Below are 23928 nucleotides of genomic sequence, written 5' to 3'. Positions count from 1 at the left end.
ATGTCTAAAAAATGCATAGAGAAATCCCTTGCTTGGAGTTATAAGGCTCAACCCTCCCCCACCGGGTGTTGCTCAGTGTCAGTGAGTCAACTGTGCTACACGATGGCTGGAGGAGGTGAAACTCCTAAGCTCTCCCACCCATCGAAGAAAACGAAATCGCTGGTATGATATACCTCCGATAAAGAAAAGTTACAGAAAATTAAAGTTTAGTAAACACTGTCATGAACGTTTCCCACCACCTACGAGAGTTAACTCCAGCGTGTTTAGTGTGTCTAGCGGTGGGAAAACATGTTGGATTTTTTTCTCTCTGGCAACTGTCTGTGTTGAGAAGGAGTGTATGTATAATGTAAACATGATACGAGTCATTGACACATGCTTTTTATGGAAGATAATTCAATTATTTTTTGTTCTGATGGTAATAATGTTGAGCTGTGACTGTGGGTTTAGGCTAATCTAAAGGACTGCATTTCTTTTCATTTGAGTTAGAAATGAATGTATACACACACACACACACACACACACACACACACATATATATATATATATATATATATATATATATATATATATATATATATACCGTATTGACCCGAATATAAGACGGTGTTTTTTGCATTGAAATAAGATTGAAAAAGAGGGGGTCGTTTTATATTCGCGGTCTAGACATTATACCCATTCACGACGCTAGATGACGCCAGATATCATTGAAGCGATGTTCTGTTATGACAGATCTCAGCTACTAGTTTAACCAGTTAGCATTATTCTTTTTCCTTATTCAGATTTGTTTCAAGACTACATTTACAGTTAGACTTTACTTTGATGATTAATGCAGTTATTGCAATTTTGTTGTTTTATCACAATAGATAGTTTATTTACATTTTATAAACCAGAACCCATTTATTTACGAATGTGATTGCACTTTAGTTTACATATTTAAATGTTCAGATATTAAGATTTAAATGAGGCAAAATAACATGCTTTTTCTCTGAAATATATTGTTATAATAATTTGTTTCAGATGTACTGTAATTATTTTCTGTATAAAAATTAATTTAGTGTTCAAAAAGTCTTTTTTCAAACTTGAGTCTTGAAAAAGAGGGGGTCGTCTTATAATCAGGGCCGTCTTATATTTGGGCCAGTACGGTATGTATGTATATATATATATATATATATATATATACACATATATATACATATATAAATATTATACTGTATATAATATATATAAGTGTATTTACTACCGTTAAAAAGTTTGGGTCTTAGCGACCAGAAACTACGGTTCAAAAGTTTGTGGTCGCTTAGACCCCAAACTTTTTAACGGTAGTTTGGGGTCTAAGCGACCACAAACGTTTGAACCGTAGTTTGTGGTCGCTAAGACCCCAAACTTTTTAACGGCAGTGTACATATATACGGAAAATATCAATTATTCAAATAATAACATGTACATTTGAAAAACACAAATAGAAAAAGCAATAAGTGATAAAACAAAAAGAAACAAAACAATAATTATAAATAAATCAAATAGAAATTTTATAATAAAAAACAAAATGTAACATATTGAAAAAAGGATGACTACAATTATTCAAATAAGTGTGGCTTGTTTTTATTTAGCCCAGAAATTTTATTCATGATTTTTTTAAAATTTTATTTTAGAAACTCTTGCCACCTCACATAGTTTAACTCTTTGGTTGCCATTGACTGCAATTGACGTCCAGTCCATTGTAACTGGGGGGACTGGATGCAATCATAGTTAAAATGATTGGACATTCATTGCTGTCAGTAGGTGTTTTCAATGTCGATATCCCTCTTTTAGTAACTACTACAACACATACTCTGTGACCTCAGCTGGCAGTTAGTTCAGCTAATAATAACTTTTGAATAGATGTCCACTATAGTGACCGCTGTCCCTGAAAGGGTTCAAAACTTCCCACCCTGAGGTGTAAAACAAAAGACTACGAAGAGCCGGTTTGTTTCCCAGGAGCAGGAATGGCAAAGCGGTGACCATTGACCCCTTTTGATGAAAAACAGATCTGCGGGCAAGGAAATGAGGTTGGGGGTAGAGCTCAACTAATTTGGTGGAGAAAAAAGGCCACAGCAGGACAGATAAGAAGCCATTGGGGGCTCAGTTCAAAGGGGGGGAATCAGTATTATGATATCAAGCCTCATTTTCAGGCTTTATCGTTTATTTATTTACATCTTCACATGGCTGATACACCGTGTGTACAGTGTTTTCTTTGAAGATGTATGTTTGAACCGTTTCAAAATATACAGACACCCTGAGGCAAATTTTAGTCGAGGGGGACCAAAAAAATGTGCACGCTATGGATGGCTTTGCAATTAAGTATGACGGAGTTGTTTGTGCGCGCATGTGTGAGTGTCAGTGCCGCTGTCAAGATTGCTCGGGCAGGCTTGTTAGAGGAAAAGCATTTTTCCTGTCCTTGGAACCAGGATATCCCTTGCTGCATCCGCAGTCTTCATCCAGATGTGCAGCTTTAGCCATTTTGTTTGCTTCGAGCCCCAGGATGGACGTAAATGTTATAAATAGAATAAAATGATGTTAACAATAGATGACGGGGTGTGGTAAATGGGGATGACCTCATACTAAGAGGAGTGGATAGAAGGACCATACATTTACTTTTTAGTGTGAGAGGTAACTGTGAATTATTGGACGAAAATGCATCATTAATAAGATTTGTATCATTGTTTTTTTTTTGAGCCATCCATCAATTTTCTAGTAGGGAGGCAGGGCCAGAAGTTACATTTAACCCTTTATATAGCACTTGTTTCACTCATTGGCTGCCATTGACTGCGCTAAATGGATTGGACGTCTAGCACTGTCAGCGAGCAGAGTTAATGCTACGATTTTTTTTTTTTATATTGTTTTTAATCATTGTCAATCATGTCAAAATTTCATTATTTATGTCATTTTGTTTGAATATTTTTATTAGTTAAGAATTTCATGGAATCAATTACATAAAACACTTTGAAAAATATAATAATGGTTGATAATTTAAAAAGTTATAATCATAATTGAGACTTGGCATCCACATACAGAATGTGACATCACTTTTTGGGTCAAGTAGGGCACACTTGGATAGCAAATGTTAATACTGTGGTCTCTATAAGGTCATTTATTTTTTAATCACCAAAAATAGTCAAAAATATTTAATAGTTAACAAAAGTAACACAAATGAAGGGCAAACCCTCAGTCTTAAATATCCTTTTCTCTCCTGCTATTTGTGCTTTTCAGCTCCCAAATACAAAGTAATATCCTAACAGAGGGGTGAAAACCCTTAATAAAGGTTATGGTTATTATTAGAATTATTATGAAATAATTAATTATTGTTATTAGGGATGTGACTGAAAATTTGGCGCTGAAAACTTTCGGGCAAAAATAGCTAAAATTGCATTTTTGGTTTTTGGTTAAAAGACCGAAAGTTTACGCCTGAATATCGTGAAGAACCGTAGTCCTCTTGTGATGATGTAATGAAAAAAGTCCGAGCTAGCAATACTGGCTCACAGCCAACATGTCTGTAGTTTGGAAGTCTTTTGAGGTATCGAAGAAATATACAAATTATTAAATGAAGGAAAATAAAATAAATTTGCTTAATCTATGCTACATACTCGTTCTAAAGTTGCTTTTCAGTGATGACCCGCATCACATCGAATACAGCAGGGGTGCCCAATCCCGGTCCTCGAGAGCCCCTATCCAGCTTGTTTTCCATGTCTCCCTCCTTTAACACACCTGAATCAACAAATCAGGATTGTTATCAGGCTGCTGCAGAGCTTGCTGATGAATTGATCATTTGATTCAGGTGTGTTAAAGGAGGGAAACACGGAAAACAAGCTGGATAGGGGCTCTCGAGGACCGGGATTGGGCACCCCTGGAATACAGTATATCTGAGCTCGTGCGTGAGTAGTTTGGAGTTCAATCAAGCGAACAGTATACAAATAAAGTAGTATCTAAGTAGTATTTTCCTCTTGCCATCCCTGAGGGCCGGTTGATGGGTGCGTGGGTAGCCCGGGGCACCACCCTGGATCCCGGGGGGTTGACGATGGCTCCTTTGCTGGGTTGCGGGAGGAGGGATGGGCTGCGCGGAACAACGCCCCCCGCCCCACCGCCCGCCTGCCCTCCTCGGGCTGGCTGGGTGGGGGCGGGGGCCCTGGGTTGGCGCCCGCGTGGCGTCTCTGCTCGTCTGCGTGGCTGTGGCACGGGGGGGGGGGGGGGGGGGGGTGTTGGGGCTTGCGTGCAGCGGGATGTGATAAGGCGTGCTGGAATTGGCGATGGGGCGGTGTAGGGTCGGTCGCCAATGTGCTTACACTCACAAAGGATTCACACGATTACTGGGTTCTAGATCACAGAACTGATTTGTGTACACTCTTCCCCTTTCAATCACTTAGCTTATAGACACCCCCACCCCCGTCCCCCTCTTTCACTGGTCAACAGGCCCCCACATGGTGTTAACTGGAAATACATCTAGCTGAAGATACCACCAACATATTAGTAGCTAGTCTAGACGTTCAATGTATCTTTTGTTGTTGTGTTCTTCTTTCTTCTCTTGTGTTTCTTTTCTTCTGTCCCCCCATAACCCCTTCCTGTTCACTGCTTTGTCATAATAAATGAGGTATTTTGAATGATCACAATGGGAGTATGTCAGACTCTCAATGTGAAACATTAAAAATGTTCAGACTATCCGGGCACTTAGACTTCCATTCTCTGTGTCAAACAGCTGAACAGGACAGGTTAAAAAAAAAAAAAAAAAAAAAAAAAAAAAGTAGTATTTAAATGCATACATGTGTATTTGCTGTTGCCTGGCATGGCCAGACTGTTCTCCCTGTTTTTTTCAAACGCTGTGGTATAGTCTGGGACCCAGCTCCTTAATTGCCTCTCGAGCCGAACCAAATAATCAGTCCAATCAGATTCGATTATTCGATTCTTACCAAGCAACGTCACTCTTGCGCATCGGAAGTAGTCTCCGCAACAACACAGATGGCGAATGGGAGAGCCAAGAATATGTTCCAATCTGCGGTAAAATCATTTTTAAATTACCAAAAACACATCAACACAAGTCATTGACAACAGTTTGTCTCGCGCTAGCCATGTTGAATAAACTTATCCGTTCTTCGCTCGCGCTAGTTTCTTGTCGCTTTATCAACGTCACGTCCGCCCGTCGCTGATTGGTCCACTCTGCTGTCTGTTTGCTGTGGCTTGCTCCGCCCTGGAAATTTGATCCGCTCACCGGTCACCGAACTCATCCCACTCACCTGGCTCCCACTCAATTCCACATTTTGCAAAAGAAAACACAGTCTTATTTTAAGGAGTAGGAGAGATTGTAATCGCCTTGTAAAGAACTTTACTAGTTTCGCCGAGAACGGAATAGTTTTTGTTGTTAGAGTTCCACACAAACATACATCGAGATCTCATTTAGCTTAGCAATTGGAGTGAGACCCATTTTTCAAGTGTCCCAAACTTCCATGAAAGAGAATTTATCAAAGTGACGACCGTGACGTGTTTTCGTCCCATGACGACGCCAGTACCTCTGGACGCTTTCAGCGTTTGCCACAAAATGCTCATTGCCACCGGGAAAGCACCCTCCCACGAGATTGTAGAATCGGCACCTTTCAAACTAAATTTCTCAAGGGCAAAGGGCATAAATCGGAAAATAATGATTTTTTTTTTTTTCTTCATTAAATTAAAAATGAATTATTTGCATGTGTATTTTTTCAGCCATTTGGTTTTCAGCCAAGTGTTTTCAATACAGGTAGTGTCCGGATTACGGCGTACCCGACTTATGTGATTTCGACTTTATGACGCAGACTTGTCGCCGTTTTAGCTTATTAAGCAGCGTTCGTTTTGACCGCTGGACCGGTGTTCTGCCCATATGTGTCCTACATCGGCGAAACGTCCCACATGAAGTGAATTTGACACCGAAAGTACCGCCGCGCGCTTTCAACTTGGCTTGTATAGATGCAGAATTTACTAATGCCTTATGAAATTACTTAAATGTAGTTATATCAAATAATGGCGGTTTAAATACGCTACGTGACTAATGTGGTCAACAGAACACTCTTCTTTAAAGCTACCACAAGAAAACACAATGGTTAAAACTATGAGGGGGGAAATGCATGTAAAAATCATCTTTGAGGCAATGAAAAGGTGATAGATGACTCAATAAAAACAAAAATAGTGAGTACTCACCGCTTTTAACCAATGTGTACTGGTGCCTCTAATAGCTGCCGTTTTCCTTCTTGAATTGCCCAAGATTTGGACCGTATTTCCCTCGGTATTATTGTGCAGTCATTTAAGGTAAATTTCTGTAAGCAAATATGTCTCTATTGATTTACTTATAGCATTATTGTACACTCTGTCATAATTGTATTTTCTAAATGTGTGTTCATAGTTTGATGGTGACAAATTTATAAAAGTCAGGCAGGACTATGGTGTGATTGATGTTAAGGGGGGAAGAAATATCTTTTTACTTCATTAACATGACGTATACTACATGTTTTTGGATGGTTATTTTGAGATTAAGGGTACTTAAGGTTAGTTCCGACTTGCGCGAAAATTCAGGTTACGTTGTCAGCGGAGGAACGGAATTAGTTCGTAAACCCGAGACTACCTGTATTCGGTTTCTGCCAAACATTTTGCTTTTGATACATCCCTAATATACAGTATATTGTATTTGTGTCTCAATTATTTGAACGAAAATGCGACGTCCACACATGTTGACGCCAGGTCTTTAAGAGGTCGAGATTTTTGCAAATTTCCTAAAATATTCACTGCCTTTACAAAGGCTTAAATAACCTCAGTGAGGAAAAATATACCATAATATTCAGACTATAAGGCGCACCTGACTATAAGCCGCTACCCACCAAATTTGACACGAAAACGATATTTGTTCATAGATAGGCCGCATTGGACTATAAGCCGCAGCTTTCCTCACTGTATTATGGGATATTTACACCAAAAGATATTAACCGGTAACACTTTATTTGACATCGGCATCATACAACTGTCATAAGACTAAATGAACCATCACGAAGCTTTGAACCGATTGGCTGCAAAAGCTTCATTGCTTCAAGAAGCTTCATTTGGCCATCACTGCTCCCTTGGGGAAGAAAGTCAACCTCTGCTGCCACCTGCTGTCAACACTGTTGTTGTCCAATATGCCTCCTAGCATGCATAGCAGTGGTACAGATGTAAATTACAATCAAAATTCATGTTTTTGCTAATTATTTCTTCGGTTACTGTTCCAGTTGTTTCATTCATTGCTAGTTATGGTATTTGGTAACACTTTATTTGACAGCGGCGCCATAACACTGTCATTAGACAATCATAATTATGACATCACACTGTCATGAGCATTCATGAATGCATATAACAGATGTCATTTAGTGTTATAAATGATCTCACTTTTGAATGGATGTTAAAGATCCGAGCTGGACATAAATGGATTTAGTAACATAATTTGCTGGATGAGGCTTAATGACATCTGTCATAAGCATTCAGTAAAGCCCCTGATAGTTTAATGTCATAATTATGACGGTCTTATGACGCCGCTGTCAAATAAAGTGTTACCTATTCACCCAAATAAGTCAACAAATAAGCCGCACTGGACTATAAGCCGCAGGATTCAAAATGAAGGAAAAAAGTAGCGGCTTATAGTCCGAAAATTACGGTAATTATAATTCTACCACCATTTTGCCATTAACAACATTATCTGACAAAAATAATTGTCATACTTCTCTTAAATTGCACTCTATGGCTATCGGATCTACGTGTAGTTTATGTGCTCACTGCCAGATTCATAATTCTGGGAACCTTTGACTTCAGCTCATGAAAAATAGGAACAAAATTAATTCTTGTTCATTCTGTCAATAATATAAACATTTTTGAGTAAGTAAATATAACTCATACAGTGATTACATTGTTGAATAATTTATCAAAACGTTTTATTGTCTTGAACAACAATACAATATGTCACAGAAATATCACAGAGGTTTAAGACAGGTCTGGCTCAGGTTTTCTTCTACATATTCTATTTGAAACTATAAGTGCAGCAGAAAGTCAACATCATAAGAGAGAGTGGGAAAATAAAACCTTACAAATGTCAAATAATAACCCAGATTGAGGACAGGACAAACACAAAACAAAACCTTGGCCATTAAAATCACATCCTGAAGTCTCTGTAAAATGTGTCAAGAGTTACAACTACAGCTACAAATTTTCATAGTCACCAATATAGCCACACAAGATTATGAAGTTAAAAAAAAAAAAAGCTTTAGTATTCATGAGTTAAATACAGTACAAAGATTTGATTTTAGTTACAGTAAATTGTGTTAAATGTTTCTAAGCACCAGTGGGTTGGCTTGAGTTTTATCACTGCTTATTCATCATCGTGTTGTGACATGAACGGAGCACAAGAGGGGTCTAGCACCAAAGGGGAATACACGAGCCCCTCATTGCGCTGTCCCCTATCAATGTCACTTACCACCATACAGCTTGAAAATACCATGTAGCCCCATGAATGAGAACTGTTTGCGATGCAATAAATATTTAAGAAAACCATGTCGCATGTACAGTATAAATAATGTCACATTTACAATTTTCTCTGCAGTCACCTTAAAACAAACCAGTCAACAAAAAGAGGTATTAAAGTGGGACAAAATTCCAAGTGCAGTTATTTAAACGAATGAATCAGAATAGTGGAGGATTATTTCATTTTTCCCTCCCGACAAACATAAACAGGAGACTGAGCATGACAAGTTTGACCATTTACAAATTAGATTCCAAAGAACTATTTAAGTCAACTAGAAAACAGATATATTTTGTATTATTTACATAGTTCGGTGTGCATAGAGGAATAATAGCAGGGGTGAATCAAATTAGATTTTTAATGTATTATAATAAGTCTTTCTCATGTTTTTACACTTATAAAAGGAGTACAACCTTTGGTAATTCGAATATATAGTTTATATAGTTTAATAAGTGCACATTAGAAGTTTGATTACGTTGAAAGATGCAGTCCTTGAATAAATTTAACAGCTATGACTAAATAAAAAGTGGCAAAAACATCCAAATTCAACTATTGACAAGCTCTGCCAAAGTTTGCTCTAAGTTGCAGAGTTTAAATTTACTAATTTATTGAATTAGTTGGAACTTCTATGTTGAAATGGTTCCCAATTGTTCCCTAAATGTAAATTTTTTTGCGATGGTAAGCGAATAATTTTCTATTACAGTGATCCCTCGTTTTTTGGGGGCATAATGGCGACAGGAACCCGCCGCGATAAGTGAAAAACAGTGTAGGGCACCCCCGACCCAATTTTTTGTATGGTTGTGTGTGTTCAATGAATTTATTCAGATTTAGCATTGGAAAGAGATACATATAAGGCATGTTTTTTCACTTTTTTCCCCCCAAAGTACAATTTAAAAAAATTATATACTGCGTATATATACTTTTTTAGATGTTTTTCAGCACATCAAATGCAATAATTATGATAAGTTTTAAACATGTTACCCTCCCACGGAATTATTTTTAAACAAGAATAAAGTATTGTACTGTATAAAAACGCTTGGCTTTATTAAATGCTTCTGTTACCTCCCTTGGCTTTGACTCTTGGAGTGACATGTGGACATTCCAAACTGCTCAGGATCACTTTTATCATGTGGCGTTTATTGCCGTGAACACAACACGTCCAGCTCCCTCGAATGTCGCCACACACATTAATTCCAGCGCCAACTTGCTTATCCCACTGCTTGCGCAATGTGCACACAGAGCCTGTAACTGTTCCAAGGCAGCACTTCATTGAGAGAGTCTACTTAAATCCTCTCACACACAATGAGTTGCCACAGCGACTGTTTAACAAGTTAAACGATGATTTACGCATGCAGCGCTTTTGAAGCCCTTGACTCTGGCAAGATCAAACACAAACATCTGTCAACATCGTTAACTTTAATAAGCAACTGCTGTGCACGTGCACTACCTGCGTGAAGAACAAAGAGCAGGATGAGGGAGGGAGTGAGTGAGACTAAGCAATCGGCTCGGGACAGCTTAGTTGTATTTTTTTTTTTTTATAGTTGAAAAAAAATCTGATGGACTGAGGGTGCGAAGTAGCGAGGGCTCACTGTAGTATGGTTTTGCTGTACAGAAATTGTGTCACTGTGCTCATAATTGTGTATATTTCATCTTTCGAGAGCAACTCTATTTGTTACTAATGAAATACTCTTGGAAACTCAACTGCAACAAGTGAATTTTACCATGTGGGAAACACTTGGTTCTGTTAAATCATCGTGACCAGTCACATTTGGCCAAATGAATGAAAATGTAATCTACAGCAAGAATAAAAGTACTTCTCTGGGAACACGTGAGGACAAAATGTCATCTTTCAAATATTTACCTTACTGTACTCTTTGTTACATATCCAGTGGTATTTGCTGGTATTGTTAGTGGATATGTACAGTATGCAAGAGATGTGTAAGTGCAAATCTGGACTCTCGTGATTTGTCTTATTGTTTAATTGGTGATTCCCCCTGTACTTCATCTATGCACTCCACTTTTTTTTTTTTCAATCCCATAAAATCATTCACAATGTACAGTTATTTTACTGTTATGTTTATCTTATCTAAAAACAGGAACCAAGCAACACAAAGAGGTATAAAATTGGGATTCATTTCCCGTACCAAACAAATAAAATAGAAAATCCACACCACTTTGCTTTCAGTTGTATCATAGACTATATCGGCGATTTGAACCCCAATTAAAACCGCGACCATTATTACTTCTCTAACAAACCCGTATTTTAGAGAAATCAGCACCCCCCTTTTTTTTTTTTTTTTTTTAAATTAAAAACATATTGGCATAGTTTTTAATCTAATTCCAACTCTCTAAATACAGTTCACAAGGCCAATATGGTGTACTTCCAGGCTGGTAAAACCTTTTGAACTGATCCGACAAGAATAAATAAGATTGGAGTATAGCACCTCAGAGAGTTTACAGGCATGAGTAACATGTCAAAGTTTACCTGAAGATCAACACAAACTGGGATCATTAACAAATGTGACAATCAGCTACTTCTCCGGTGTGAAGCGGTTTCCCCTGCTGGTACAATAGAATCACAGCAAATTCATGGACATATAGAATAACTAGATTGGTGTAAAAAAAAACGGAATTTGCATAAAAGTACCTGAATTGATACATAAAATTGGCTACTTGACGCTTTTGAATCACAGCAGAAGTCCGTTGAATGTACGGTATGTAACCTGATTTTCAGTGCTAACAGTGTTCACTTTTTTTCCCCCCATCCATGATAATTACCATTCTAGTCATTCTATTTCAATTCACAAGTCCAATCGGCAGCTGGTAAGGAGAAGACAGTGAGCTGTACTTGGATTGGCTGAGTATCTACACCTTACTGTGTGATGTAAACAACAGAGTAAACATTGATTGGCGGATTCACAACATCCTTGCAGGAGTAGATTGCCTTGCTGGCAACATTTGTGCTGCCATTAGTTTTGGTTATGCCTGAAAAATGCCACAAAGACGTCCTCATTTTGATAATGGTGATGGAGCCTGTAGAGAAAGGAGTAAAAAACAGTTTAGTACCACCACTACAACATGATTTCAAAGCACTACAGGTCACTTAGCCAATATTAAGGCCCCCCTGGTGGCCGAAAAGTGTCATTGCATGTAACTGATTTTCATATATATGATTTTAAAATTAAGAGTTTTCCGGTAAAATATTGTCTATAAAAGTTGTAAAGCAATAAAACAGACAACAAAAAATAATGAACAATAGAAGATATTTTTATAATGGCTCAAAATTATTTTTCGAACAGATCATGTGACTAGCCCTTAGACCAGGGGTCCCCAAACTACAGCCCATTTGGTCCGGCCCCCTGAACAATACCAGAGAGCATTTAGATTTTCCTCAATAGTGTTATTTATTTCCTGGCCTTTTTTTGTGAAGACCTCAGAGAGGGTGGTTTGGTTATTATCTATTTAATTAATATTTATTATTATTATATTATATTATTATTTTTATTTTATTTACTTTTGTTCCGTGAAGAATCCAGAAAGGGTTATTTGATTGTGGCTTTCAGAAAAACAATACATTTTTACATTTAGGCACTCCTGCAATCGTCACACGTTTTCTGTTACAAACTGACCCCGGCCCCTCATCAAAGAAGGGAAATGTTATGTGGCCCTCACTGGAAAAAGTTTGGGGACCCGTGCCTTAGACGGTCACTTGCTTTGCTTAGCCAAAACCACCCGAGGAGCGAAGAGACAAGATGGATATACATAATTTTTTCAAACCTAAGCTTTCAAAAGCGCCAAAAACTACTGAGCAAGAACCAAGGATTGAAAATGTGGACCATCAAACGCTAGAGAGCACTGCCAAAATGGTGAACGGACTTTCAATTTGCCTCACTATAGATGCCAATTGTACAAAAGAATCACCACCGGTGTCTTGCCAATGTAGTTACCCCCATCAAAAATTGTTATCTCCTGGCCGCGGGAGCGCACACACACATAAGTTATGTCGACTTAAACAATTAATTGAAGCCAGAAAAGAACCACAGTTATTTTTACGGTTGCAGGACTTGAATTACAGTAATAACAGTTATAGGTCATCCTACGACTAAAACAGTAAAACATTGCCTTTTTTTACATTCAGTACGTATGTTACGTTATACGACAGAAAAAAAAAAGTTCTTTTTTTGATGGCTGGGCCATCTTTTAAAACCTCGTAGCTAACTACATCACTAAAACATGGTAATCAAGCATATCAGTGCAGCGCAGTGGCTCCGCCCAGGGTATACAATTTTTGACGGGGGTAACTACATTGGCACGACACTGGCAGGCGTACCATATTCAATGGATGACCATCTTGGCGAAAAGTAGAGCTGTCCTAATCAGCCTGATTTAGAATTCCCCACAAGAATGATGGGAAACAAAAAAAAAACGCTAATTTTCAACCTATTATTATAAATATTCTTGTAGGTTAATTTTATTGCTGATACTGCATTTCAGGGTCATCAACATGGTGTGCCCCCCCTGCCCAAAAAGTCAACTCCGCCTATGGACTTAGCTCATTGTGGAGTGACAATATGAAAATGGGGCTTCCAAAGTGTCCACAGTTGAGAATCAATGGTCTGGGTGAAAGGGTCCCCTCTGCTGGTATAATAGACTCACAACAAATTCACACTCAGAACAAGCCTAGCGATAAACTCATTTCATGAATTAATTTGAGTTTTCTATTGCGAAGATGGGCGTAGGTTTGCATAGGGAGGGTAGAAACATAACACTACCAAATTTTCAGGATGCTCAAACTGTCCCCACCAACTTTTAAGCAACCTTATTTGCATTATATAATGAGATAAATAGGTAATTTAAGCAACCTTATTTGCATTATATAATGAGATAAATAGGTAATTTAGATTGTCTTCCCATATGTTGTAAGGATAGATTTGACCTTAACATTATTAAATGAAAGATTCTTCATGACGTTCAGACTTACATTTACCCTTTTTCACTTGCTGAATGTGCCGTTCACTTTTTTTTTTCCTTAAATGCACATTTAATTGGCGGATGAACCCCCCCCACACACACACACACACTCACAGTCACAGCCCCGGCAGAAATACAACATGTTGACAACATGCTGCCTCCTCCGGCCCATTCGAAGAGAAGGGACATTATAAGTTTTTTTCGGCCAGCAGCAGCCACTGTAAGTTATGTAAAAAGACGTCAATGTTGTGGAGGTGGGAAACACGCCACTAATTTTGCTACTGAAAGTCGGACCTGAATTAGAGTTCGCATAACATTAAACTGTGTGAACTTGCTAACCTGCAAAACTCGAGTAGGAAGCTGCTTAGAGAAGTGTCCTCCTTGATGTATTTTCTACTGTTAATTTTAATTCATTCATTCATTTCCCTGAGCAGCTTATCCTCACAAGGGTCACGTGGGTGCTGGAGCCTATCCCAGCTGACTATGGGCAGTAGGCGGGGTACACCCTGAATCGGTTGCCAGCCAATCGCAGAGCACAAGGAGACAAACATTCATGCACACACTCATACTTAAGGACAATATAGTGTTCAATCAGCCTACCATGCATGCATTTTTAGGATGTGGGAGGAAACCGAAGCACCTGGAGAAAAACCCACGCAAGCACGAGGAGAACATGCAAAATTCATACAGGAAGGCCGGAGCCCGGGATTGAACCCTTGATCTCAGAACTGTGAGGCAGACGTGCAATAACTTTAATAAACTGTGAGAAACCGAGTGAACTCTGCTGCCAACACGTGAGCAAGAAGATGCTTAGAGAGAGGTCCCATTCAGCGTTTCACAGGAAAGTGTCTAAAATAGTCAAAAATACACATTTGGCCACTTTTCTTCTTGTAATCAGCCTGGTTTAGAAGGACAGAAGGCTAGAGCATGTTGTAACTTTACACTTTTGAAACCAAATACCCATTCGTGCATTTATTCATTACCGTAATTAAAATGTATCTATTTATTTATTTTCAAAAAAAACTGTGCATATGTTCTTAATCCCAATTTAGATTTTTTCCATAATCGCTCAACCCGCTCATGCACTTAGAGGTTGAAAACAAAGGTTGAATCGAACAGCCTGATCACCTGATCCAATACACAAGAAAATTAGTATAAGTCAATACAGATTCATTTTTGCATTGATCATTTAAACTATCAATTCATTAGGATCATATTTGTGAGGAATGTAGCCCTGACCCCCGTTCACCCGACCTGTTTGGTCTTATTAACCCTTTAACACCGAATGTGTCGGCGGCGACACGTTTACGCATATTATGTTTGAAGCCTCGTCAAGCTATAATCACGTCACTCATGTGCCGCTGATTGGTTTCATTTGAAATTGCGGAAGTTGAGGTCCACACCAGTTTTTACTTGAAGTCAGTCAACCAAGTAAAACAGGAGATAATATCCTTTGAGTTTTATGGTTTTATTGCACTCATAAATAAGCATTAAAATGCTGCACGGACAATGTGATCTCCATATTTCCATCATTTCTTGTCCTTTTTCAAAACCGAAAACAGCCCGAAAGACTACCTATCCCAGGAGCCGTTGTGAGGTCAAGAAGGAGGAACCTAATATGAACATTTTTAATAAATTGCCGAGCGAGGCGCCACCACCAATGAGAGGGAAGCATGGGAGCGAGTGACGGCTGGTTGGATGGGGCGAGCGACTTTGAAATGTGCGGAATGAATCGAAAACTAAATTTCGCACAAGCTAATGCATTATTTCATCAACTCAAGGAAGAGGATGAGCCGGATTTGTCGTTGTTTTCCTTGGATGAGTCGGTGAATTAGAAAGAGTGACAGGCTGACAGCAGTGCGCAAACAACGGAAGAGTGAGCTGAGTGACGTTGTAAGTGACGTAGCTCCGTGTCCTGTTCAAGAGGAAACTGAGTCGCATTCCTGAAGAAATTGAACTGAACCAGTTAATTGTCAATATTTTTGAGGAGACTTTTTTCAATTTTATATTAGATTTTTTTCTTCACTATCAATCTTTTCTATTTTACATAGATGTGTGTGTTCGAGAAGCTTGATTGCATGTATATACTTTTGATTAGGTGATAGGGGTACAATACCTAACTTCATAAAGAGATATCCTATAAACCCTTTTTGTGTTAGATGATATATATGTGTATATATATATTATTTTCCACTATTTTGCACTGTATAGAACCTGTTTTGACCATAGTATGTGTAAAGTCCAAAAACGCCTATGACCATACCTGCTGTTTGTGTTGAGTTGTCAAACATAAAACTATTCAGTATTAGGCATGCAAATTCGGCCAAAATAGGCGTGGGTGTTAAAGGGTTAATGTCCCGTCCCAGCAAAAAGTGTACATGGAAGTTATGCAGTTATATCTCCCCTACCCCTGACCAAAACATATGCCCTTGATTGTGAATGATTGAAAAAAATCATTAAAACTGGGTTTTGCGGCAAAAATGGTAATCTAGTAACAAGTTATTCAATAGATTATTAAATGACAAATAGTTTGGTTTTTGTGTAGTTTTTATTTCCCATAAGGGCTGATAGAACAAAAAAAAAAAAAACATTTAAGATGGAAGTTTTTCACTTTATTAGTGTTACATTTTTTAAACATTTAACATTTTATGTGACTGTGAGTGAGGTAGGACGTACCCTGTCTCCAAACCACCCACGAACCAATTTTAGCACAAGCAGTATAGGAAATAAAACAGGAGGGACTGACCAGTGAGAAGGTGTCATAGGTTTTTATCAACTCCTCTGTTCGATACTGTTCTAGCACCACCACTCCATTCAATGACGGGCTTTTAAGCCGGGCGCAGTCCTCGCAGTGCACCACATAGGTTTTCTTAGTGCTGTTTTCACTTGTCACAAACAGCATGTTGAACACCTCCACCTGCACAAACAACAGATTGCACACATGGAACTCCACAGCAGACAATTTTATTCAGACAAAATGTTAATTAGGGGGACTCACGTCACACTCGTTGCAATAGTACGCTGGCTCCTCCTTCAAACGACTCTGATAAGAGATTTTCTTTCCCGAAGCGATCAATTGTTCCCTTAAAACCTGGATATGCTTGATGGATTGCAGTAGGCAGTGTCTAGCAGGGAGGAGAAGCAGTGAGTGCCAATGACCACATTGTAAGATGTCAATTGATTAGCACTACCAATTGATTTGTCCCAATACTGGGTTCCACACTACCACTACTTCCACCAATCATTGTTTGTGCACTCACAGGTTTACACACTTTTATCTTTCCTATCTCCTCTTTTCGTCTCTTTCGGTTACTGAGTATCACATCCCAACATGGTGTTCCCTCAGAAAGAGGAGGCAGCCACGCTACTTGTGCTACTTGTATTAGCTAGCATATATATACTAGAGGTAAGATCGGGCCTTGAAAATCCAGCCCTACCCGATCCGGCCCGCGGGTATTAAATTCCAACCTGGCCCGATCAATTAACTTGATTTGCAGGCCCGAGTCCGAAAAAAATCCCAAAATTTTATGTTTTATTTGTGAGGGCTCAGGAGAAGGAGGCAATGTGGAGATGTGATGCGTCAGTCAGACCTGGACAGAGCACTGCTTGGAAAAAGGGAGTCGGGACTGGTTGCATTTTGTGTGATCACATTTGTGACTATGCCTGTGCATAATGATAACAAATTAAAGCTTGTCTTTTGTAACGAACTCTCCCAGTTAAAAAAGACTGTAAGGTGCATATTCAATAAACATTTATATCTTTTATATTTGTGTGTCTGTTCTATCAGGCGCGTAGTGGATTTTATTTTAATTTCTTCGAGTTGGCAGAAAAAAAACACATGTTTTCTTCATGTCTAAATAGTCTACATATTTTTATGATCATTAAAAATCCATTTACACAATGAAATAACGCTGGAAATGTTTGTTAAATATATTTCTTGTATGAGTGAAAAGTGCCACATTACTTTACGTCCAGCGACGCTGACGCAAGTTTCTGTATAGCATCTTCAACAATCAGTTTGAAGCCTTTCCATACCCCACTTCTTGCATGCATGTTTGCCTTTTCCTTTCGCCCATCTTTAGTTTGTTTTTCACTTCTAGCTGCTCCATATCGAAAAGGAAATACCAGGATGTAGGCTCGCGGAGGCGCCAGGGCAGGAGGGGAAGATTAAAAAGAGGGCGGGGACACGGCGTTCATGTGCACAGGCATGCACTGGCTCTACGAATCCTGTTTGCAATTACCATACAGCGCCTTCTCTGTTTTATCCAAATTATTTATTTCTAGGGCTGTCAAACGATTAAAATTTTTAATCGAGTTAATTACAGCTTAAAAATTGATTGATCGTAATTAAACGCAATTCAAATCATCTATAAAATATGCCATATTTTTCTGTAAATTACTGTTGGAATGCAAAGATAAGACAAGACGGATATATACATTCAACATACGGTACATTAAGTACTGTATTTGTTTATTATAACAATAAATCAACAAGATGGCATTAACATTACTAACATTCTCTTAAAGCGATGCATGGATAGAAAAACTTGTAGTTCTTAAAAGATAAATGTTAGTACAAGTTATAGAAATTTTATATTAAAAACCCTCTTAATGTTTAAAATTTTCAATCAAAAAATAAACTAGTAGCTCGCCATTGTTGATGTCAATAATTACACCATGCTCACTCCACAAACCCATAAAATCATTTGGACCCAAGCGCCAGCAGAGGGCGCCAAACAACACAAAAACAATTAACAAGCGGACATTACACTGCTGTCATTTTAATCTGTTTAAGTGGGGCATGTGCGTTAATTGCGTATTTTAACGTTATTAATTGAAAAAATTAATTACCACCCGTTAACGCGATAATTTTGACAGCCCTATTTATTTCATAACAAGTAATCCTTAGTCCATACATCGTTTTAGTATACATATCTAAATATAAATTTATTTTTAAAAAGTTGGCGAGAGAGAAGTCCGGCCCGACCCGACCCAAACGTAAATAATTGACATTTTGGGCCCGACCCGATCCTCGGGTTCGGGCTTAAGATCTTACCTGTAATATATACTGTGTAATATTTATATAATTTTTTTTTTTTTTTTTTTGTATCACCATTCCTTCTGTTATTTCTTTTGCTCTGGCTCCCCAGAACCCTTTTCTTGCCAGCTGCTTTCTCTGAATAAACAACACAATATAAAGAACCGCAATGGGAGTACAATAAAATCCAAAATGTAGCATATTCAAATTGTTCAGCCTATAAAGACACTTAGGCTAGGTTCATACTACAGATCTTAATGCACGAATCCGATTTTTTCGTGTTTTTCCGACTCGAGTCAGGCATTAACTTGACGGCCTGAATGGGACAAGTCGCATAGAAGTGGACCATTTCAAATCCGATCTGAGTCACTTTCGTATGTGGTTCAAATCCGATCTGTGCCACATTTTTTCAGAACGTGACCGGCAGTCTGAACTGTCGAAACTCCCAAATCGGAATTCATGCAGCAACTACGTCAGCAAAGAGCAAAAGGCACAGAGGACGGCAGCCACGTAGGCATTAGCGCCTAGCTTGAACTCTGCTTTTAAACACGAAGCGGGCTTGACCACAGTCATAAAAAAAGAAAATGAAGAAAAGAATAAGCCTTACAATTTTCTATTTTCATTCCGTGCTCTGAATGAGCCATATTTCATTATTGCACACATGGCCGAGTCGGGGCAAATTGACGCACCCACGTCATTTCACGCACTCACGTCAAGGCTCATGTGTGTGCGTGTATGCGTTCTATCAGTCCATATAAACTTTGAATATAAGACTAAACGGGATTATTAATGTCTGTTATTTGTGCCCTCAAATAACAGACATTCATTCATTTTGATTGACATGCAATCAAAATATGATCACTCTGGAAAGACATACAGCTAGCATCTGTCATTTGTTTTGATGCTTCTCCACATTCGGGTCTCTTTGCTGAGCGCATGCTTGATACTTGAACTGTCTCTATGGATAAAAGCCGGTCTGAACGGGCACACCAAAAAAACAGATATGGCAAAAAAATCGGATTTGTGCGTTAAGAATTGTAGTATGAACCTAGCCTTAGATTCCTCATTCTCTGTGTCTAAGCAGCTGAACGACAGTTTAAAAAATATTTTAAAAATCAAATTAAAGAAGAAAAAAGCAGAGAGTGCACTACAAAAAAGAGGAGTATGCTTATAAACAAAGTTCAGCAATGACTTGCTTCGTTGTTGTGTGTCTGTGCAAGTAGAGGACATTTGTTTGAGGAAAAAGAACAAGTTGTGTGCTTCCCATTTAATTCCGGTTCTACTTGTCACACAGAATGTAAATACACTGTATGCTACATGTCACACGGGATGTAAATACAGTATATTCATCTGTCAATAGACTCCAGTGTACCCTCATGTTCCACTACTGCAAGCACCACTCAAAATCACATAGCACAAATCAATTACTGATGATAAGAAAAAAATAAAATAAAATAAAATAAAATAAAATAAAATATATCAATCAAGTGCACTTTATTGGGCTGAGTCTGAATGTCCTGCCAGGCGGAAATAGGAAACACTTGTTGGGGAATACTATCAGTAATAACAAAAAGATTAGCCCGAACAAACATCTTACTTAATCATCTTGAAGGTGTCGTGGTCAGTGATTTTGATAGTCCGAGCCACATTCCAGGAAACGTGGATCATGGGAACAATTGACTTAACCTTCTTCAGTTCATTCCACTCATATCGCTCCAGAGCGAGTTGATATTGGTATGCTAAACAACAGAAATAAAACACGGAAAAGAATCATGTGTAAATCGAAACAAAGAGATGACAACCGTGCAGCTTTTTAAATAATAATATCACATGACTCACAGTTTAGTGGGCCCACATTCCAGGCGATGTTGTTACACCAGCCTACAGCTTGGACCCAGTGCACTGTCCCTGCATTAATCCACACCAAGTCACCTGGCCTCTGAATGAAACGGTACACAGGGATGTTGGAACTGTAGAGGTCTTCCAGAACTGGCCACCAGGACCCCGTCAAGTAGTCTACTCCATGCCTGAAGTAGAAGTAGAATTTAGAACATTGGGGGTTTCCGTTGACAAAACCAAGGCTTGTCACTCACTTCTCACAGAACTTGTTGATAGCCTCCCAGTAGTGCTCGTGAACGGCAAACCACTCACAGTCACCTGGTCCAATATTTATGTTGACTGAGCAGAAGTTGTTGTTCTCTTGGTGACCTGGGGCCAAAACAATACGCTAGCATTTGCATCTTAAAACTACTTGGTTTAACTTAGATGAAATACAAAACGAAATGCAAAGTCTCACAATAGTATGAGGTTGTTGGGATGCTTTTGTTCAGTCAAAATGTCAAACAAAGATTAAATTAAGAACTTCACTGCAGCCTAAAATATTAACATTTTATTTCAAATTGATGTCTGCTTGAAGTCGCTCAGTATTAACACAATCGCTTTATTTTTTTAGTAGTCAGATGTGTGGTATTGTGTGAATATTTGCCACTTAACCCATAGACACTATTTTCTAATGGGTACTTATTAGTGTTACACCCATGTTTTGGCTCCTGATACAAAATCCAGTTCTGTCTGGTATCATCCAATGCTGTTACTGGACCTTTTTTTTTTTTAATTTTTATTTTTTTAAATATAGTACATATACTGTATATATAGTATAGTAAATATAGTTTGGAGAGACAGCGAGAACCAAAAGTGGTATTTGGCATGTGGCAAAATGGATTTTGCTATGTGGCATTTTTTTTGCCCAGTGGCAAAATGGATTTTGCTATGTGGCATTTTTTCTTTGCCATGTGGCATTTTTTTGCCATGTGGCAAAATGGATTTTGCCTTGTGGCATTTCTTTTTTTTGCTATGTGGTATTTTTTTTGCCATGTGGCAAAATTGATTTTGCCATGTAGCAAAATGGATTTTGCCATGTGGCATTTTTTTGCCATGAGGCATTTTTTTGCCATGTGGCGAAATGGATTTTGCTATGTGGCATTTTTTTTGCCCAGTGGCAAAATGGATTTTGCTATGTGGCGTTTTTTCTTTGCCATGTGGCATTTTTTTGCCATGTGGCAAAATTGATTTTGCCTTGTGGCATTTCTTTTTTTTGCTATGTGGTATTTTTTTGCCATGTGGCAAAATTGATTTTGCCATGTAGCAAAATGGATTTTGACATGTGGCATTTTTTTGCCATGTGGCAATATGGACTGGTTTGTGGTTTGGGGGGGGTATATGGCATTTTTGGGGGGGTATATGGCAGTTTTGCAGGACATGCACGTCCATGCCATTGACGGCCATGCACGTCCATATTTTCTATTCATTTTAAATGGCAGAAAAACACGTGTGGCTGTGATTTTTGACCATACACTTTACATTAGAGCGCATTGACATTCAACTGGCAACCAAGTCAGGCTATGCCAATGACGGCTATGCACAAAAAAAAAAATGCCACATGGCAAAAAAATGGCACATGGCAAAATCCATTTTGCCACATGGCAAATACCATTTTTGGTTCTCGGCGCTGCTGATGGTTTGTGTACGCTGCATCATTTTAGTGCGGTGCAACACAGTACTAATAATAGAATAACATGTGCAATAATTATGTACTACATCTTTTACAGAATTGCTAAATCAAGAACTATTAATGTGTGTCCAAATGAGTACAGTGGTACCGCTACTTATGAAAATAATTGGTTCTGGGAGTAATTTCGTAACTTGAAAATTCTGTAAGGAAAGACGCGTTTTCCATGTAAATGCTCTAATCCGTTCCAAGTCCCCCAAAATTCAGAAATAAATATTTTATAATGCATCAAAACATGTAACAAATACATGTTAAAATTAGATTGTTGCACAAAAACATAAAACCTGAGTTGTACATAATGTAAAAAACCAAGCATAGAGTAAAAATAAAAGTTAATACACTCATGTAAAGTGGACAGAACACAAGGGGCCAATGAAGAGGATGCTGGGATACACATATACACATACAGTAAAGGCCCCTCTTAGCCAGTTGGATGCCAGGAATGCTAGGCAATAGCCAATGGCAGAGCAGCTATAAGTATGCTACATTCCGTAATCTCTAGGAGCTGCGAGTACCAGCCATTTTTGCCTTTTGTATCCTGAAATTTTTTTCTTAACAAGAGGCAATATTTTCCCGTTGAGGCGTGTCTTAACCTGAAAATTCTGTATGTACAGACGCTCTTAAGTAAAGGTACCACTGTACAAAACAAATACACTTACCTGGGGTCCGACTGCCCGGAACCTTCATGTAGAGCTGGACAGTGTTCATGCCAAGAATTGTGTGACCGACATGACTGAGCATGTTGTTGCTCGACTCCACTCGCATGAACACTGGCAGCTTCAGCAACTCCTGCAGCTGAGGCTTCCACCTTTTCGGGTCTGAGAGATCTATGTTCGTCCCAAATTTGATTATCTTTCCAAAAGACTTCAGCTCCGAGCTGGGAAGGAAGAGTAAAAGTCCCGGGTGAGTATCCAAAAATCTTCGAAAATATAATTTTCTTGACAAAAAGTACAGATTCATTTTTGCGCTTAACCAGGGGTGAAAGTGGGCCAGAACGGTCAGGAACGCAGTTCCGGTATAAGATTCAGGGCCAGAACGCAGTTCCGGTATAAGATTCAGAGCCAGAATGCTGTTCAGGTACACAGTGCTTTGATTCCGAAAATATGACGGCAACTGTAAAAATGGTATGTAAAAAAAAAAAAAAAAAAAAAAAAAAAAATGCTAAGTTGCCACACATGCATTTCATCTCCAAGAAGAAAACAATCTACCAACATCACATTTACATACACAAGTGTTAACCGTAATAAATTGCTTGTGTAGCTTAATCCGTTTCCACTAATATTTATTATTTATTTTATTCCATGGATGGCATGTGATCAGCAGAGATAGTTAGCTCTGATTGGTTCAAATGTGCATGTTTCCTGGAAAGGAAAAAAAAACAAAAAAGGTTGTTGAATTGATGAGAAAAAAAAAGGGCAATGCAACATAAAATGGATCAAATCTGTAAGAGCAACGAAAGAGTTGAGGCTGCTTATTTATCATAATTAGTTTTATTTGCTCTGATGGGGAGGTTCAGAACATTTTAGCTGTCAATGTGCACTTTGGACTTATTATTTGTTCATTTATGTTAGGCTACTTATTCATTTCCTTATGATTTAAAAAAGTCAATGTTTGCGCAATCTTCAAAATATATTCCATTTCACTCTGCATGATATAGGTCATTTGTACCTATATTTCTGGGTGTATGTTACTTATGTCTTTACTGTTAAAAAAAAAAAAAAAAAAAAAAAAAAAGTAAATGTTTACATCACTTTACATTATTTCAATTTAATATACATCCTATGTTCTTAAGTAGTTAAAATTGAGATTTGGCAT

General features: G+C 38.3%; 1 protein-coding gene across 2 annotated transcripts in view; it reads right to left on the bottom strand.

The window, feature by feature from the left end:
• Positions 1–8193: 8193 nt before the first annotated feature.
• kdm6bb (lysine (K)-specific demethylase 6B, b) overlaps positions 8194–23928 on the bottom strand; it is a 39016-nt gene continuing 23281 nt past the window's right edge. For both annotated transcript variants that reach the window (XM_057821145.1, XM_057821144.1), the window contains exons 14-20: positions 22773–22990; positions 20639–20753; positions 20385–20572; positions 20143–20284; positions 16506–16632; positions 16254–16424; positions 8194–11569 (exon numbers count right to left, since the gene is read on the bottom strand). In XM_057821145.1, the coding sequence (XP_057677128.1) occupies positions 11546–11569; positions 16254–16424; positions 16506–16632; positions 20143–20284; positions 20385–20572; positions 20639–20753; positions 22773–22990 (985 nt within the window). In that variant the 3' untranslated portion in view covers positions 8194–11545. The remainder of the gene's footprint in view (positions 11570–16253; positions 16425–16505; positions 16633–20142; positions 20285–20384; positions 20573–20638; positions 20754–22772; positions 22991–23928) is intronic.

The sequence above is a fragment of the Corythoichthys intestinalis genome, chromosome 18 (assembly GCF_030265065.1).
Source record: "Corythoichthys intestinalis isolate RoL2023-P3 chromosome 18, ASM3026506v1, whole genome shotgun sequence".
NCBI classification, from domain to species: domain Eukaryota; kingdom Metazoa; phylum Chordata; class Actinopteri; order Syngnathiformes; family Syngnathidae; genus Corythoichthys; species Corythoichthys intestinalis.
This window is presented reverse-complemented; position numbering and strand designations above follow the sequence as displayed.